This window comes from Somniosus microcephalus, chromosome 5, assembly GCF_052327205.1.
Source record: "Somniosus microcephalus isolate GS21.2 chromosome 5, FLI_Smic_1.0, whole genome shotgun sequence".
Classification (NCBI taxonomy): domain Eukaryota; kingdom Metazoa; phylum Chordata; class Chondrichthyes; order Squaliformes; family Somniosidae; genus Somniosus; species Somniosus microcephalus.
In genome coordinates, this window is record NC_140991.1 from 237,543,163 (window position 1) to 237,563,686 (window position 20,524).

General features: G+C 43.7%; 1 protein-coding gene across 5 annotated transcripts in view; it reads left to right on the plus strand.

Annotated features, from left to right (window-relative positions):
• The window catches only part of LOC147117613 (triple functional domain protein), an 862,300-nt gene that overhangs the window by 601,065 nt on the left and 240,711 nt on the right, over window positions 1-20,524 (plus strand). For all 5 annotated transcript variants that reach the window (XM_085988742.1, XM_085988743.1, XM_085988739.1 and 2 more), the window contains one exon: window positions 1,201-1,444. In XM_085988742.1, the coding sequence (XP_085844868.1) occupies window positions 1,201-1,444 (244 nt within the window). The remainder of the gene's footprint in view (window positions 1-1,200; window positions 1,445-20,524) is intronic.

Below are 20,524 nucleotides of genomic sequence, written 5' to 3' on the forward strand. Positions count from 1 at the left end.
ACAACCAGTGGAGAAGATTTCTTCAAGCAAAGAAAGAACAAATATTTATTTATATAGCACCTTTCACGACCTAAGGATATCCAAAGCGCTTTATAGCCAACAAAGTACTTTTTTTTTTTTTTTTTTAAGTGTAGTGACTGTTGTATTACATCGAATTTACAGGACAGAAACAGGCAATTCGGCCCAACAGGTCTATGTCAGTGTTTATGTTCCACACAAGGCTCCCCCAACCTTACTTCATCTCAGCCTTTCAACATACCTTCTATTCCTCTCTCCCTCATGTACTTATCTAGCTTCCCCTTAAATTAATCTATGCTAATTGTCTCAACCACTCCATGTGGCAGTGAGTTCCATATTCTCAACACTGAATAAAGAAGTTTCTCATGAATTCCTTAATGTAATGTAGGAAACATGGACAGCAAGGTCTGACAACCAGCAATGAGATAATGACCAGATAATCTGTGTTAGTGATGTTGGATGAGAGATAAAAATTGTCCAGGAGAACTCCACTATTCTTCTTCGTATAGTGTCATGGGATCTTTAGTATCCACCTGAGAGGGTAGACTGGGCCTCAGTTTAACATCTCAGTTGCACCGCCCAACAGTGGAGCACTCCCTCAGTAATACACTTAAGTGTCAGCCTAGATATGCGTTCAAGTCTCTGGAGTGGGACTTGAATTCATAACCTTCTCACTCAGATGCAAGAATACTACCACTGAGCCAATGCTGACACCTTCAGGTGAGGAATACTGCAGAGATAGCAAAGTGGGGAACTTGCATAAATGAGGTATTCGTGAGTGAGGGAGAGGAGAGGGTGGCATCACCAACTGATCCATGAGATCCCTCCACCCAGACCCACCTTCCGCACAATGACACCACTGCATGGACAGGCCAGTCTCATCTTCAACCTAGATGCCAACTCTGACAAGATCCACTGGTAGAAATGTAAAAGAATTAGTATTTAGTTTAAATTTCTGACACAAGCTTTTTTGTATGATTGTATTTGAAATAAATTGTGTGACTTGTTCTGTGTAATGTTTAAATATTTAGTGGTAGCTGATTTTTTTTTACGACAAAGTTGCATCAAGCTTTTTGGTAGCAAATCCTTCTGGAGTTTGTAAGTTTTTTCTGTCTCACATGTTATTTTTGTCGGGCTCAGTATGTTGCATCACTTGTGTGTTTCTTTTCCCCCCCTCCACAGCTGTCCGGTGGGTGCGAGTTAACAGTCGTCATCCATGATTTCTCGGCAACCAACAGCAATGAGCTGAGCATTCGCCGGGGTCAGACCGTGGAGGTTTTAGAGAGGCCTCATGATAAGCCAGATTGGTGCCTGGTGCGAACAACTGATCGATCCCCTGCTGCAGAAGGAGTGGTTCCCAGCAGTGTTCTATGTATTGCACATTCGCGTAGCAGTATGGAAATGGAGGGCATTTTCAACCACAAAGGTAGGATTCAGTAATTATGATTCCTGTTTATATTCTGTTTATCTTTGCTGATGAGTTACATACGAAAAACATAATGCAGAATCTGGTTCACCCAGGTGAGGTGTTTAGAAGTCAGCAAGCCATATGAGGTATTTCTGTTTAGTGTTTATTAATTTGGATTTACAGCGGAACCCCAATTATCCTGACTTCTATTATCCTCATTTGGGGAGCTGAGTGGTACTCAGGTCAGGGCTACGTTTATCTTGCTCCTGCCGGCAAGGCTAGCTGGCACCAGAATAATTCATTGATTGGCTGGCTCAGAGCTCTCACTGGGACTCACCTGCAACTCCAGCCACTGCACTTCTCTCCGATCCAAGAGAGACAGCCAAAACTGCTCCTTTTATGCCACTCCCAACTACAGAGATAAGTGGTAAAAGCAGCGTTGAGTTTTTTCCAGCTACACTGATGTTAGTGTAGACTATTGACAGCTTCACTGGAGGTAAGCACATTGCCTTTAGCACTCACTTCTGAATATGTGTGTGCCTGTTTTTGGCGTTGGGTACGCACAGGTCCAATGGCTGAAGTCACAAGTGGGTGCATGGGAGAAAATTGAGCTAGTAGTTCAACTTTTTCAGTGCCAACTGTGATCATGCCAGCAGAAGAAGAGTAACACAGGGGAACACTGCTAGAGAAGTCTGAAGCAAGTGGGTGAGGAGAAGCAACACATCTAAACCTCATCTGTAATCAGCACTATAATTTGGGAACTCTCAATTGTCATTACTAACGTCTATTATCTACTAGGAGGGCCCCACAATATGGCAGATAAAGGTTCTGCTGTATTCCGTTCTGTCACAATATTGATGCTCAATGTATATAAACTGTTTGTGCAAATACAAATCTAACAACTCCTATGCAATATCACAATCTTATTCCTATCTGAGGATTGTGATTTGATTATAATGGAGGATTCTTATTCCCATAATGTAGAGTTGCACAAAAAGCATATGCTATCCTGCTTTAAAATTGTACATGCATGTGGAAATTACATAGGATATACGGCACAGAAACAGGCCATTCGGCCCAACCAGTCCATTCCAGCGTTTCTGGTCTACTCGAGCCTCCTCCCGTCTTTCCTCATCTAAATCTATCAGCATAACACTCTATTCCCTTCTCCCTTATATGCTTATCTAGCCTCCCCTTAAATGCATCTATACTTTTCACTTCAACCACTCCCTGTGGTAGCGAATTCCACATTCTCACCACTCTTTGGGTAAAGAAGTTTCTTCTGAATTCCGTTTTGGATTTCTTGGTAACTATCTTATATTGATGGCCTCGAGTTATGCTCTTCCCCACAAGTGGAAATATTCTCTCTCTCTCCACTCTATCAAAACCTTTCTTAATTTTAAAGACCTCTGTTAGGTCACCCTTCAGCCTTTTTTCAAGAGAAAAGAGACCCAGCCTGATTATCTTTTCCTGATATGTATACCCTCGCATTCCTGGTATCATCCTTGTAAATCATCTCTGCACCCTCTCCAGTGCCTCTATATCCTTTTTATAATATGGCGACCAGAACTGTACGCAGTACCCTAAGTGTGGTCTAACCAAGGTTTGATACAGGTTTAGCATAACTACCCTACTTTTCAATTCTATCCCTCTAGAAATAAACCCTAGTGCTTGGTTTGCTTTTTTTTTATGGCTTTTCTAACCTGTGTCGCAACTTTGTGATTTGTGTAATTGTACTCCAAGATCCCTTTGTGCCTCTACCCCACCTAGACTCGCACCCTCCAAGTGATAAGTGACCTCCCTATTCTTCCTACCAAAATGTAATACCTCACATTTATCTGTGTTGGACCTAATTTGCCAATTATATGCCCATTCTGCAAGTTTATTAATGTCCTCCTGTAATTTGCTGCAGTCCTCCTCAGTATTGACTACCCTCCCCAATTTGGTGTCATCCGCAAATTTAGAAATTGTGTTTTTGATTCCTAAGTCTAAATCGTTAATGTAAATTGTGAACAGCGGTGGTTCCAGCACTGATCCTTGTGGAATACCACTACCCACCTTCTGCCACTGTGAATAGCTACCTTTTACCCCTACTCTCTGCTTTCTGTCTTGAAGCCAGCGAGCAATCCATTCTGCTACTTGTCCCCTGACTCCGCATTCTCTGACCTTGTTTATCAGTCTATCATGGGGTACCTTATCAAAGGCCTTTTGAAAATCTAGATAAATTACATCTACTGCATTATCATTGTCAACTCTCTCTGTTTCCTCTTCAAAAATTCAATGAGGTTGGTTAAGCAAGACTTTCCCTTTTGAATTACAGCAGCTTATGTGGGGGGGTGGTGGAGTTGGGTGTCTATGCACAGGAAAATCATTCTAAAGCAATGGCCTGGAATTTCCTGAGAATTTGTGCCATAGTAATGAGGCATTTACGGTGTATGCCATTATTCTAGCACAGAAGTTTCTGGAAAGTATGGCGTAAGTGAGTAATGCTATTTTTTATGCCACTTGCACTTCTCTGCCAAGATCCTCATGGAAACAGGTAAAAGCTAATTATAGTAGTTCTCTTTCCCACCCCCCCCCCCCCCCCCACAATCAAAACCACTGTGATGGCAAATTTCCTTGATTCGCGCTAGTTTTTTAGCCATTTGCAGGCATGCTGCTGAAGAAAGACGCACACACACCTCAGTCATTGAGACTAAGAGTGATAACCATGGAACTGATTGGTCTGATTGGTAAATGGATACATTTGGGCCGTTTCTATAGAGGCTTAAGCAAAGAATTCAATTCCCTTTGGGTTAGAGGGCCACTCGGATTTTCTTTGAAACATTCTTCCCCGGCAGGTAGAACAGCAACTACGGAGAGTTTATTTCCTGGGGCTATGTCTCCATGTGCATTAAAATTGAACCAAGGACATCGGGTAGACAGCAGCTTGGTCCTGTATTACTGTGGCTACAGAGTCTTTGCATACACAAATCAGCACCTGATGCGAGTGTGAGATGAAGGCGTTACAGTTGGCCCTGTGAACATCTTTTTTATTTGTTCCTGGGATGTGGATGTCACTGGCAAGGCTGGCATTTATTGCCCATCCCTAATTACCCTTGAGAAGGTGGTGATGAGCCGTCTTCTTGAACTGCTGCAGTCCGTGTGCTGTTAGGGAGGGAGTTCCAGGATTTTGACCCAGCGACGATGAAGGATTTCCAAGTCAGGATGGTGTGCAATTTGGAGGTTATGGTGTTCCCATGCGCCTGCTGCTCTTCTCCTTCTAGGTGGTAGAGGTCACGGGCTTGGGAGGTGCTGTCGAAGAAGCCTTGGCGAGTTGCTGCAGGGTCTCGAGGAACTTGGGCTTTGGGAGAATGTCAGGAACCCGGGGGCGGGGGGGGAAGGAGGAGAGGAATTTGGGCAGGGGGAAAAGGTCAGGAACCCGGTGGAGGGAGGTCAGGAACTTGGGCAGGGGGAAGGTCAAGAACTCGGTGTGGGGGGGAGGTCAGGCACTTCGGCAGGGGGAGAATGTCAGAAACTTGGGGGGAGGTCAGGAACTTGGGCGGTGGGGGCAGGAACTTGTTTGGGTGGTGGGTGAAGGTCTTAACCCACGAGGGTGAGCCCTGTCTGTTCCAAGTGAGCTCTGTTCTGTCTGAAGTAGGCAGTCAGAATGGCTCGAATTATACTTTGCAAAGTAACTGATTACGTAGGCAGGGAGGATCTAACTGCACATTCCAGAGAAACTGCTGGGTGTGTCTTGTCCTCCCAGGGGACCAATCAGCAATCAGATCTGGTCATCCAAGCGGACCAATCAGAACTTTCTGTGGCGAATACACACATCCATTTTACTGGGGCTCCTTGATGTCACACTCGGTCAAATGCAGCCTTGATGTCAAGGGCAGTCACTCTCACCTCACCTCTGGAATTCAGCTGTCTTGTCCATGTTTGGACCAAGGCTGTAATGAGGCCTGGAGCCAAGTGGCCCTGGTGGAAACCAAACTGAGGTTCGGTAAGCAGGTTATTGGTGAGTAAACGCTGCTTCATAGCACTGTCGACGACAGCTTCTATCATTTTGCTGATAATTGAGAGTAGACTGATGGGGCAGTAATTGGCCAGATTGGATTTGTCCTTTTTGTGGACAGGACATACCAGGACAGTTTTCCACATTGTCGGATAGATGCCCATGTTGTAGCTGCACTGGAACAGCTTGGCTAGAGGCGCGGCTAGTTCTGGAGCACAAGTCTTCAGCACGACAGCCGGGATGTTGTCAGGGCCCATAGCCTTTGCTGTATCCAATGCGCTCAGCCGTTTCTTGACATCACGTGGAGTGAATCGAATTGGCTGAAGACTGGCTTCTGTGATGGTGGGGACCGCAGGAGGTGGCCAAGATGGATAATCAACTCGGCACTTCTGGCAGAAGATGGTTGCAAACAATTCAGCCTTGTCATTTGCACCTGCATGCTGGGCTTTGCCATCATTGAGGATGTGGATGTTCATGGAGCCTCCTCCTCCCATTAGTTGTTTAATTGTCCACCACCATTCACGATTGGATGTGGCAGGACGGCAGAGCTTTGATCTGATCCGTTGGTTGTGGGATTGCTTAGCTCTGTCTATAGCATGCTGCTTCCACTTTTTAGCATGCATGTAGCCCTGTGTTGCAGCTTCCCCAGATTGGCACTTCATTTTTAGGTACACCTGGTGCTGCTCCTGGCATGCTCTTCTACACTCCTCATTGAACCAGGGTTGGTCCCCTGCCTTGATAGTAATGGAAGAGTGAGGGATATGCCGGGCCATGAGATTGCAGCTAGTGTTGGAATACAATTCTGCTGCTGCTGATGCCCACAGCACGTCATGGATGCCCAGTTTTGAGCTGCTGGATCTGTTGTGAATCTAGCCTATTTAGTACAGTGGTAGTGTCCTACAACACGATGGAGGGTGTCCTCAGTGTGAAGATGGTACTTCGTCTCCACAAGGACTGTGCGGTGGTCACTGCTGCCAATACTGTCGTGGACAGATGCATCTGTGACAGGTAAATTGGTGAGGATGAGGTCAAGTAGGTTTTTCCCTCATGTTGGTTCCCTCACCACCTGCCACTAAACAAAATTAAAAGCTATTGAAGTGAATGTTATTTTCACAGAATCACAGAATCTACAGTGCAGATAGAGGCCATTTCGGCCCATCGAGCCTGCACCGACACATATCCCACCCTATCCCCGTAACCCCACGTATTTAATCCCCTAACACTAAGGGTCAATTTATCATAGCCAAATCAACCTAACCTGCACATCTTTGGACTGTGGGAGGAAACCTGAGCACCCGGAGGAAACCCACGCAGACACAGGGAGAATGTGCAAACTCCACACGGACAGTCGCCCGAGGCCAGATTTTCCTTTCTTAATTCACTAATCTTGATTGTTTTGAGTATTGTCAATCATACAAAGGCGCTATATGATTTATGATCTTTACTGACCATTGGCTGCGCCACTTCTGATTTGCCCTCATCCTCTCAGGCATATTTAAATCAGCTTCCCAGTATATTTTGCTTTTCAATTCACCGCTGGAGTATCGGGCGCAGAACTGTCTAACTTACGGCTTATGTGATTGTTTCTTTTTCTATTCAAAATGAAATGTTAAATCTTTTAAAATCCAAGCCAAAAGAAAACCCACTGTCCTTGTGGCATTTTTTTCCCCCCGAAATAAACTTCCACCCTGGGCAACAATTTACTTTAAACACAGAATCAGGTGGTAAGATAATGTGCATCCTTATAAATAGGAAGACAACTGGGAAGAAAGATAAATCTAGTCAACAGCACAGGGGCAAGTAAGAGAAAACTGAAGAGAAGGCTGAGTGAAAAAGCACCCAAAGAGGAATTAGGTGGAGGGTCAGGCAGCCCTTACAGTGACAATACTTGCTGTTTCTAACCATGTTTATATTTTGTTTTGGGGCTGAGGTGATACTTCGAATATCGGGCTGAGTCACAACTGACAATGTCAAACCTGGAATCTGCCCAATGTTGGCAGCTCTGCCTACTGTTGAATTTGTTCTTGTGGGCAGTTTGGAAGCAGCATCCCTGGAGAATTGGCCTCCAAATGAAAGAGAACTGAGTGCAAATCCCTATCTCCATTGACATTCACACACCTGTGATTCCCACAGTGGGCAAGTTTTGCTCGTCTCTGAACCAGGTAATCTGTAGAAGGAAGGGAACTGGCTGTGTTTTTTTTTTCAAGAAAAACCGTAAAATGTGCATTCAGATAGGCCACCCAAATAGTGGAAGATCTCATGCTCCTGATTCAGAATTCTTTGCTTAGTTAAAATTTTAGAATTGTGATAGAATAGCTTTATCAAAGTACCATATGAATCAAATGCAGCTATGCTTCATTATCTTCTACTTTAATGGCAAACTAGGGTCTATCCTTAGAACTAGAGGTAAACGGGTTCTTTTTGGGATCGAATTGGCTGCAAGATGATAAGCCTGGTGAAACTTTGGAATTGAGTCAGTCAATTATAAATACATACTTTGGTTCTGTCTTCACAAAGGAGGACACAAATAAGCTCCCAAAGATGTCGGAGAACATAGGGTCTAATGAAAGGGAGGAACTGATAGAAATCCGTATTTGTAGGGAAATGGTGTTAGGGAAATTGATGGGATTGAGGGCCGATAAATCCCCAGGGCCTGATAATCTACATCCTAGGATACTTAAGGAAGTGGCCCTACAAATAGTAGATGCATTGCTGGTCATCTTCCAAAATTCGATAGACTCTGGAACAGTACCCACGGATTGGCGGGTAGCTAATGTTACCCCACTGTTCAAAAAGGGTGGTAGAGAGAAAACGGGGAATTACAGACCGGTAAACCTGACATCGGTAGTGGGGAAAATGCTAGAGTCCATTATAAAGGATGTAATAGCAGAGCACTTGGAAAAAAGTGACCGGATCGGACAAAGTCAACATGGCTTTACAAAAGGTAAATCGTGCTTGACTAATCTACTGGAATTTTTTGAGGATGTAACTGGTAGAATAGATAAGGGAGAACCAGTGGATGTGGTGTATTTGGATTTTCAAAAGGCTTTCGATAAGGTCCCGCATAAGAAATTAGCGTGTAAAATTAAGGCACATGGGATTGGGGGCAAGGTATTGACTTGGATAGAGAACTGGTTGGCGGATAGAAAGCAAAGAGTTGGAATAAACGGCTCTTTTTCTGAGTGGCAGGCAATGACTAATGGGGTACCGCAGGGATCGGTCCTTGGACCCCAGCTATTCACAATATATATTAATGATCTGGACGAGGGAACTAGATGTAATATCTCCAAGTTTGCAGATGACACAAAGCTGGGTGGGCGTGTGTGCTGTGAGGAGGATGCCGAGAAACTCCAATATGATTTGGACAGGTTGGGTGATTGGGCAGAAGCATGGTAGATGCAATATAACGTGGATAAATGCGAGGTTATCCACTTTGGTGTCAAAAACAGGAAGGCAGATTATTATCTAAATGGCAATAGATTGGCAGAAGGGGAAGTGCAACGAGACCTGGGCATCCTTGTGCACCAGTCGCTGAAAGTAAGCATGCAGGTGCAGCAGGCGGTTAAGAAGGCAAATGGTATGCTGGCCTTCGTAGCAAGAGGGTTTGAGTACAGGAACAATGATGTCTTGCTGCAGTTGTACAGGGCCTTGGTGAGACCACATCTTGAGTATTGTGTGCAGTTTTGGTCGCCTTATCTGAGGAAGGATGTTCTTGCCATGGAAGGAGTGCAGCGAAGATTCACCAGGCTGATACCTGGGATGGCAGGAATGACGTATGAGGAGAGATTGGGTCGATTGGGCTTGTACTCGTTGGAGTTTAGACGAATGAGAGGGGATCTCATCAAAACTTATAAAATTCTAACAGGAGTAGACAGACTAGATGCTGGAAGGATGTTCCCGATGGTCGGGGAGTCCAGAACCAGGGGTCACAGGATAAGGGGTAAGCCATTTAGGACAGAGATGATTAGGAATTTCTTCACCCAGAGAGTGGTGAACCTGTGGAATTCTCTGCCAAAGAAGGCAGTAGAGGCCAATTCATTAAATATATTCAAGAAGGAGTTAGATATATTTCTTAAGGCTAAGGGGATCAAGGGATATGGGGAGAAGGCAGGGACCAGGTACTGAATTTGGATGATCAACCATGATCTCATTGAATGGCGGAGCAGGCTCGAGGGGCCGAATGGCCTACTCCTGCTCCTATCTTCTATGTTTCTATCTGTGGCACAATCAGTAATCTAATAATCTGAGCCAGCCAGCACCACAGTACGTCAGGAAGTCATTGATAATCGGCCAGCCAATCTGGTTCATTGATGGAACCCAGTGAGGTAGAGCTGTTTGGGGAGGTGAGGTGGTGATTTTTCTTATGACTGCAGACAACTTTGCAAGCTAACCATTGCTCCATGATGATAAGATGCATGGTTTTAGCTGGTTCAACTCCAGCAATACCCCTGCCCACACATGGGCGTCCTTAAACCTTGGCTGTTGCCGACCTGCCTAAGGTGTCTGGATTTAGATGAGTCAGCTGCTTCCGTACAGGGCGAGAGTGCATTTCAAGTTGGGCAAACAAAATTTTTACATGAATGGATTTCCCAGTACTCTGGAGATTCTTATCCATGGTGGTAGGTGTCCGTGCACGTCAGACACCCAGCTGACCAAACAAAACCTGTTATTTTAATGTAACATCAGTTGTGAATGGAAGATTTGAGTTTTCAGAAGGATATGAACATGTGCACTGTTCTGCTGAACATTTTTAATATTTTACTGTAACAAATTTCCGATGTTTACTATTTACAAAGTAATCACAAACAAGACTTTATGGGGGTGAATTGTTCGCCACGGTGTAAAATGGACTTCTGATACACTATGAGCTTGTTTCATGCTACTGGCATAGACCAATTCTCTCCCCCCCCCCCCCCATGTGTTTTGCATTTATGATTTTACTATTAAAGATGAAAGTGTAAATTTTACCCTTATTTGTTTTAGATGCTCGATCAAGGGCCATGGAATAAATGTTCTCTGTTAATGATTTTGTTTTTAATCTACAAACAGTTATTTTAGGGAGGAGCATTTCAATTGCAATATACAGGATTTAATCAGAAATGAACATTGTGTGATTCCCTGAATATACGAGATATTTAATCACAGTTCAGTCATTTTAAAGGCAGTAATGCTGCCATCTTGCGGATTGGTATGTGATACTAAGGAGTGTGACTGCCTCCTGGATCAAAATGTCCAGATAACACTCCCCCTCCCTGATGCATTACAGTGTTTGCACCCCAGACACCAGCTCAACAACTCTGAGCTGAAGTTCCTCACGTTGAAGACATTCACTGCAGATGTGGTTGGCTGCTATCCACAAACTCCCACATGGTGCAGATTCAGCACACCACCTGCACTGCCATCTCTATCTAACCTTGTTTTATATATTTAATTAATTAAAGTATTATGCAATTAATTCACTTAGTACTAATCCACAAGATGGCAGCACTACTGCCTTTATAATGACTGAACTGTGATTAAACTATTTAATTTAACGAAAAGGAACACCTTCTTCCCTCTCTGCACCAAATTCCCTCTCACCAAATTCTCAACTTTCCCCGTAACCCTGTAAATTTTTTCCCGTCAAGTATTTATCCAATTTTCTTTTGAATGTTACTATTCTATCTCTTGTCAATTTTTTTTCCGGTTTATCTTCCCTAGTTCCATTCTCATCCCCTCAAAATTGGCATTTTTCCAATCTATTACTTTGGTCTTTGTCTTACTTATGTCTTTCACAACCATTATTTTAAATCTTATCATGTTATGATCACTATTGTCTAGATATTCCCCTATGCTTGCTTCTCTTATCTGTTCTGGTTCATTCCCCATTACTAGATCCAGCAGTGATTGCTGTATTGCTGGGTTTCTTATGTACTAGGTAAGAAAGGAATCCTGAACACACAGTAAAAACTCCATTCCCTTTTCATTTTTTCCTACCTCTTGCCAGTGGCAGATTCAATAATAACTTTCAAAAGGGAACTGGATAAATACTTGAAGGCAAAAAAAATTGCAGGGCTATGGTGAAAGGGCAGGGGAGTGGAACTAATTGTGGATAGCTCTTTCAAAGAGCTGGCACAGGCATTTTTTTTTTTTTTTTTTAAACCCCACAGTGCAGATAGAGGCCATTTCGGCCCATCGAGCCTGCACTGACACATATCCCACCCGATCCCTGTAACCCCACGTATTTAATCCCCCTAACACTAAGGGTCAATTTATCATAGCCAATCAACCTAACCCGCACATCTTTGGGCCAAATTACCTCCTCCTGTGCTGTAATATTCTATGATGCTATAATTTCTCTGTTGTGTGTGGTTTTACCCTGATTTTCTCATATCCAGATGATTACATTTTTTAAAGATGCTTTGAATTCATTTTTGGATTTGACCATTATCAATTCAAGTTCTTGCACATCTGAAGATTCAATCCCAGCAGTAACAGACCTCCCTCCAGTACCAGTTATCCCTTGGTACAATGACTTAGTTGGTGGAGGGAGGTGGGAGCAGATGGGTTAAAGAATTAATTCCCTAACTATAAAAAGACAATCCAAGGAGGAATGAACATGCATAGATTTCACAATTGAAATAAATCAAATACCATTTATATAATTCAGTATACTTCAATAAATTTATGTCACAATCTTATTATCTTGCTCAAAGACCATTCTCAGCAGTGCATTATGCTGCACTTCCTCACTCTGTTAGGGGTAGTCAGGAAGCACAGGATCAACCTTTCACTTAAAACTACAGGACCTATAGTGGATGCTGGGAAACCCCTACTTCCTAATTGCACACTTTGTTTTTTCTTCTTAGATCACAAAAGGGGCAACAAAACTAAATCGTGGATCTGGCAATATCTCATAGCTATGAATGGAGGCCTAGAGACACAATCATAGAATCATAGAATGGTTACAGCACAGAAGGAGGCCATCTGGCCCATCGAGCCCGTGCTGGCTCTTTGCAAGAGCACTTCAGCTAGTCCCATTCCCCCGTCCTGCAATTCTTTTTCGTTCGGGTACTTATCCAGTTCCCTTTTGAAAGCCATGATTGAATCTGCCTCCACCACCCTTTCAGGCAGTGCATTCCAGATCCCAGCCACTCGCTGCGTAAAGAAGTTTTTCCTCATGTCGCCTTTGGTTCTTCTGCTAGTCACCTTAAATCTGTGTCCTCTGGTTCTTGACCCTTAAGCCAATGGGAACAGTTTCTCTCTATCTCGTCTTTCTAGACCCCTCATGATTTTGAACACCTCTATCAAATCTCCTCTCAACCTACTCTGCGCTAAGGAGAACAATCCCAGCTTCTCCAGTCTATCCACATAACTGAAGTCCCTCATTCCTGGAACCATTCTTATGAATCTTTTCTGCACCCTCTCTAAGGCCTTCACATCCTTCCTAAAGTTCGGGGCCTCGAATTGGACACATACTCCAGTTGAGGCCAAACCAGTGCTTTATAAAAGTTCATCATAACTTTCTTGCTTTTGTTCTCTATGCCTCTATTTATGAAGCCCAGGATCCAGTACACCTTTTTAACTGCTTTCTTAACCTGCCCTGCCACCTTCAACAATTTGTGCACATGTACCCCCGGTCTCTCTCTTCATGCACCTACTTTAGAATTGTACCCTTTCGTTTATATTGCCTCTCCTCGTTCCTCCTACCAAAATTTATCATTTTGCACTTTTCTGCATTAAATCTCATCTGCTACATGTCCGCCCATTCCACCAGCCTGTCTATGTCTTCTTGAAGTCTATCACTATCCACCTCACTGTTCACTATACTTCCAAGTTTTCTGTCATCTGCAAATTTTGAAATTGTGCCCTGTACACCAAGTCCAAGTCATTAATATATATGAAGAAAAGCAGTGGTCCTAGTACCGACCCCTGGGGAACACCACTGTTTACCTTCCTCCAGTCCGATAAACAACCATTCACCACTACTCCCTGTTTCCTGTCACTTAGCCAATTTCGTACCCATGCTGCCACTGTCCCTTTTATTCCATGGACTTCAACTTTGTTGGCAAGCCTATTATGTGGCACTTTATCAAACGCCTTTTGGAAAACCATGTCAACCGCTTTGCCATCATCAACCCTCTCTTGTTCCCTCATCAAAAAACTCGATCAAGTTGGTTAAATACGATTTACCTTTAACAAATCTGTGCTGGCTTTCCTTAATTAATCCACATTTGTCCAAGTGACTGTTAATTTTGTCCCAGATTATCGTTTCTTAAAGCTTCCCCACCACCAAGGTTAAATTGACTGACCTGTAGTTGCTGGGTTTATCTTTTTTGAACAATGGTGTAACATTTGCAATTCTCCAGTCCTCTGGCACCACCCCCGTATCTAAGGAGGATTGGAAGATTATGGCCAGCACCTCCCCGATTTCTTCCTTCACTTCCCTCAGCATCCTAGGATGCATTCCATCAGGTCCTGGTGACTTATCTACTTTAAGTACAGCCAGCCTTTCTAGTACCTCCCATTTCAATTTGTAAAAAATTTAAAAAACACACACACATTCCAGCTCGGAGGCACCTATTTTTTCACTCAAGTCTCTCCTGAATTAAAAAAAAAAACACAGATGCAAATTTTGACCAATGTTTTTCCATAGCTGAGACTTTGTTCACCGTACTGATGTTCAGAACTAAGATTTCTACTGAGTGTGAGTGGCACATGCCTTTTAATGTATTGCAACATCGTTCCACACAATGGTATTTGCCCACAACTTCCAGACAGTGTGTTGCACCACTGAAGCAGACATAGAAACATAAAAGAAACATAGAAAAATAGGAGCAGGAGTAGGCCATTCGGCCCTTCGAGCCTGTTGCGCCATTCAATATGATCATGGTTGATCCTCTATCTCAATACCATATTCCCGCTCTCTCCCTATACCCCTTGATGCCTTTAGTGTTTAGAAATCTATCTATCTCCTTCTTAAATATATTCGGTGACTTGGCCTCCACAGCCTGGGTGTTTCCCCTTAGAAAGAAAGAGGAAATTAGTGGGCGAAAGCAGCTTTAACAGAAACTCGGGAGCAAGTTACCTCCCAATCTCTCCTCAGCCTGGGAAGGTCCACATCATTGACAACAAAATGCCTTAAAAATGGAGAGGTTGAGAAATGTTTTACACAACAAATCTCTCATGTTCTGCTTCCACATGATATAATCTTGCATGTGTCTCTTTCCCTTACCCCATACTCTCCCTCCAGAATTAACCTTGCTTCCCCTGCCAGTTCTTGAAAACTGAAAGTTAATTACATCCTAAGTTTTCAGACGTTTTTCCCTCTTAATTTCCCCAGCAAGTATATATGTTTATACTGCAAAGTTATTCTGAATAAGCATCTGGAATTGCACAGCTGAGTAACTTTGATTGCAATGTGAAGCTGGTTTATAAAACAGGCATTTAAGGTCTATATTTAGACAGAGTTCAACGGCAAGTATCAGCTGACTATGCTCTTCCCTCACTTTTTTTTTTAGAGGATCTGGGTGTAATTTTGACTCTTACAAGTTACTCTTACAGGTTTGGAACAGGAGATCATGGCTGATCTGTATCTTAACTCCATCTACCCACCTTGGTTCCATATCCAGAGTGGTTGGCAAAACATATGGGTTCTTGGGCTTCATAAATAGAGGTATTAAGTACAAAAGTAGAGAAATTATGCTGAACCTTTATAAAGCACTGGTTAGGCTACAACTGGAGTATTGCGCCCAGTTCTGGTCACCACACTTTAGGAAGGATGTGAAGGCCCTTGAGAAGGTGCAGAGGAGATTTACCAGAATGGTTCCGTAGATGGGGGATCTTAGCTACAAGGACAGGTTGGAGAAGCTGGATTTGTTTTCATTAGAGCAAAGGCGGTTGAGGAGTGTACAAGATTATGACTGGTTTGGATAGGCTAGACGGGGAAAGGCTGTTCCCACTAGTTGATGGTACAAGGACTAGGCGACACAGATTTAAGGTTTTGGGCAAGAGATACAGAGGGGACATGAGGGAAAACTTTTTTACGCAGCAAGTGGTGAGGACCTGGAACTTGCTGCTGACGGAAGTGGTGGAAGCGGAGACACTCAATGTTTTCAAGGGGAGACTGGATAGGCACTTGAGGGAAATAAACTTGCAGGGCTACGGGGATAGAGCGGGGGAAATGGGACTGACTGGATCGCTCCACAGAGAGCCGACACGGACTCATGGGCCGAATGGCCTCCTTCTGTGCCGTTATGACTCTATGTGCTGGATTTTACCAGCCCTAAAGAGGCGGGACTGCTGGGAAAATCCCAAAAATGGGAGCAGGTCCCAAACCCGGTCCCAACCCACCTCCAACCAATCTTCCTGGGAGCCAAGTCCCCGATTTGCACAGGGTCCTGACTCCTAGAGGCGGGAAGAGGATTATAGCCACTTAACTGCCTGTTAACAGGTAGTTAACAGGCAGTTAACAGGCTTTTTCCCATTTTTCCACTGCTGCTGCGGGCTTCCCGACATCAGGGATCCCTGCCAGGGTAAGTGAGGTGTGATGTGGGTCTACTGTAATTTTTGTGTATATATGACAGCTGCAGAAGTGGTTTAAAGGGTTCAGTGGGACACTGGTGAGTATCAGAGGTAAGGAAAAGTTATGAAAGTAATGTTTAATGTGTTTAGATGTTTCTGCAGGTGAAAAGCTGTGAATTGTTTGTGTAGCCTCATCTCATCGGGAGAAATGACAGATGGCTTCTGCAATCTCAGCTGCAGCTGCCATCTGTTTTATCCTAAGGAGAGAGTGATTGGAGAGCCTGGCTGCAAGGGCTGACCTTTGGACAGTGATTGTCAGTGTTTGACAGCACCTCAATGCTGACAAACACTGTCAAATCATCTGTCAAACAAGTGTGGTGCATATGCCTTTAAGAAAACCAGCAGATGAAGCGTCATCAACTGACGTCATCTGACACCGGCTTTCCCTTAATTGGCCGGCAAGCCCGCAGGGCGGGCTTAACAAGGCCAGTCAGGGGAAAATAGCGTCAGCTCATCAGACTGGAACCCGAAAACCAGCAGTCCCACCTCGAACTCGGCCTTCCGGGTAAGATTCCACCCTATGACTCTATCTCTTAATACTCTTACCTAACAAAAATCTATCAATCTCAGTTTTGAAATTTTCAATTCACCTAGCCTCAACAGCTTTTTGGGGAAGAGTTTTCCAGATTTGCACTACCCTTTCTGTGAAGAAGTGGTTCCGTATATCACCCCTGAACAGCCTTGCTGTAATTTTAATACTATGCCCCTTGCGCTGAACTCCCCCACCAGCATAAATCATTTTTCTCTACCCTATCAAATCCTTTAATCATCTTAAACAACTCAAATTAGATCACCACCCCGTTAATCTTCTATATTCAAGGGTTTACAAGCCTAGTTTATGCAACCTGTGCTCATAATTTAACCCTTTTATCCCCGGTATCATTCTAGTGAATCTGCACTGCACCCCCTCCAAGGCCAATATATCCTTCCTGCGGTGCGGTACCCAGAACTAAGATGCAGTCTAACCAGAGCTCTATACAATTGTAGCATAACTTCCACCCCTTTGTATTCAAGCCCCCTTGAGCTAAAGGTCAACATATCATTGGCCTTTTACATTATTTTTTGAACCAGTCCACCAATTTTTAGTGATTTCTGTACTTGGACCCCTAAAAATCTCTGCTTCTCTACAGTTCCGAGCTTCTCACCATTTAGAAAATGGTGTTCAAATAGGTTCAAGTATTGGTTATCTGATGCTCATAAAGACAAGTCTAGGGAGATACTTTTTGTTCAAAGTACTCCCCAATTTTATAGTGAAAAAAATAATATACTCAATACAATTTACCCACATAGAGGCTCTCAGTTCAACTCTGTCTCTCTCTAGGCTGGTAAGAGATCAGAGTACCCAGCCTCTGGTATGATTTCTCAAGATCCTATGGCTGAAGGCTGGTCCACAGTTATATCTCCTGTTTCTAATGGAACTGCTCCAGGATGATATTACCAGAACAGCCTAACAAGGAGGAAAATTGATTTGAGGTTCTCCAGTTGGGTATAAAATTGTCAAAGAAAATAATTGATTATTTTTGTCTATAGAATGGAAGAGTACTCTGCATAAATAGTATTCACCTTTGACTCACCTTTTCCTTTAATTGCTGGTGAAGTAACACCTACTTTTCCAGAAGTGAAAGAAAGTGATGGCTTTTAAGTACCTGTAATAAAGCAGATGACCTTTCTAAATACCAAGTGTTCATTTTTCAAAGCTGAGGTACTGACCTTGCGAGCTCCTGATGAAACAGAAGAAGAATGATGCTGAAGAGAATCCATTAACATGCATCTCTGAAATATTGTCACTTCCTGAATTATTAATCATACTGCTAATGTACTAATCAAATATAATGGTTCCAAATGTTTTTGTTATGGATCATATTGAAGCCCTACGTAATGCTTTCCAATCTCAGCTACATCTTGCTGGAGAGGCAGCAATTGGAAGTCTGGTGCTTCCTTAAAAAAGGGAGCGTTACTCCAGGTCATTCCACATAGCTCCTACCAGCTGGGTTCAGCATAGCAGCAGTGGAGGCCTGGAAGCAAGTTACCCATCATCTTGGTGGGCATGATATCTGGTGTAGGGGAGACCAAGAAAGGTGAAGGAGTTAAAATACCCTAAGAAGACAGATTCTCACTTTCAACCACCAATAAACTATTTACAATCTATATTAATGACCTAGATGAAGTGTAATGTATCCAAGTTTGCTGATGATACAAATCTAGGTGGGTCAGTGAGCTGTGAGGAGAACACAAAGGGCTCGAATTTCCAAGCCCCGTGGAGGCGGGTTTGGAAGCGGGAGTGGGGGGAAAATTGCAGAATCGGGGAGCACGAACCCTTCCCGCTTCCATGCCTGTTTCCCAGGAGGCGGGTACCCAACCTGTGCTGGGAGCCGCCTCCCCGAGTGGGATGGGGATTAGTACCAATTAACTGCCTGTTAACAGGTAGTTAACGGGCAGTTTTTGGCCTAATCCCTATTTTTAGCCCTGAAGTGTGGGCTGCCCGAAGGCTCCAAACCACGCCAAGTTAGCGAGGCGGACCGTTGGGCTGAAGGGCTTGGAGGGTTCGAGATGTCCGGTGTTCAGGTGAGTGATGGGTGCATGAGTGCAGAGGTAAGTGTGTTTGGTGTGTTAAAAGTGTTTAAATAAGTTTTACTTACCTTTACTTACTAATGCAGGTTTCCTTCCTTCAGGTCTCGGAAGTCCCTCATCTCACCGGCACAGAAAGCAGAATGGCCGCGAGCTGTCAAAAGTTTCTGTTTTGGAGAGATTTCTAACTGAGTCTGTGGAGAAGGACTCAAGTTAGAAGTCAGATTGTCAGTGTTTGACAGCTTCACAGAACGCTGATATTTCATCTGTCAAAAGCTATTGACAGATGAAATGTCAATCCCTGATGTAACCTGTAACCGGGTGTCCCTTAATTGGCCTGCTGAGCCCGCTGGGCGGGCTCAACAAGGTCAATCAAGGGAAAATCGCGTGGGTTGGTCACAAATCGATGGAGGCAGAACTACAACCCAAAAAGTGGGAGTCCCGCTTCCATCGCGTCCCCATTGACAAAATCCAGCCCAAAGCGTCTGTAAAGGGATATAGATAGACTAAGTGAGTGGGCAGTAAGGTGGTAGATGGAGTATAATGTAAGGAAATGTGAGGTTATTCACTTTGGTAGGAAGAATAGAAAAACAGAATATTTTTTAAATGGTGAGAAACTTTTAAATGTTGGTGTTCAGAGAGATTTAGGTGTCCTCGTGCAAGAAACACAGAAAGCTAGCAGGCAGGTACAGCAAGCAATAAGGAAGGCAAATGGCATGCTGGCCTTTATTGCAAGGGGATTGGAGTATAAGAGTAAGGAAGTCTTGCTACAATTGTACAGGGCCTTGGGGAGACCAGACCTGGAGTATGTGTACAGTTTTGAACTCCTTATCTAAGGAAGGATATACTTGCCTTGGAGGCGGTGCAACGAAGGTTCACTAGATTGATTCCTGGGATGAGGGGGCTGTCCTTGGATGAGAGATTGTGTAAAATGGAGCTATACTCTCTGGAGTTTAGAAGAATGAGAGGTGATCTCATTGAAACATACAAGATTCTGAAGGGGATTGACAGGGTAGATGCTGAAAGGTTGTTTCCCGTGGCTGGAGTGTCCAGAACTGGGGGACATAGTCTCAGAATAAGGGGTTGGCCATTTAAGACCGAGATGAGGAGGAATTTCTTCACTCAGAGGGTTGTGAATCTTTGGAATTCACTGCCCCAGAGGGCTGTGAATGCTGAGTCTTTGAGTATATTCAAGGCTGAGATAGATAGGTTTTTGGACTCTAGGGGCAGGAAAGTAAAGTTGAGGTCAAAGGTCAGCCATGATCTTATTGAATGGCGGAGCAGGCTCGAGGGGCCGTATGGCCTACTACTGCTCCTAATTCTTATGTTCTTATAAATTGCCCAGCATGTTTTACAGTTTCACAGTGCAGCTTAATCCATTCTAAATTAATTAACAACCCAGATCAGTAAGTTACCAAGTTGCTTTTACAAACCACCTAGAGGACTTTGCAGAAGGCCATTGACATAACCCTGGCCTCTTAGCCCTAGAATGGGATGTGGGATAAGACTATGCAATTGCGGGGTGGAGGGCAGAAATAAATTACAAAACTATTCCAAGTCATGGATTCAAAATGATAGATGATATGCTGGCTTTTGTCAGTAGTTTGGCACTTGTTAAATACCCTTTAGATGTATATACAGCTTCTTTGTTAGTTTCTCAATGGAAAACCTGGTCAGATTGTTAGGTCAATACTGAACATTCATGTGATGGACTTGGCAATAAGTCCGTTCACATGATGTGGAACTAATGTTTTGGCTATTAACGTCTAGCACCATAAGCTGCAAAACTAATCATTTTAATTATGTCTTAAATGAAACCAGGGAGGCATCAGCCACGGTTTCCAAACCCTTTCCTTTTTCTGTCTTTGTTGCCTGTCTTTGGGACTGATTTCAGTTTGTCTTCCTTAATAGATTCATGTCTTAGTGATTACTGAGATTATGCTGTTGTCTCTGGAGACAGTACTTTA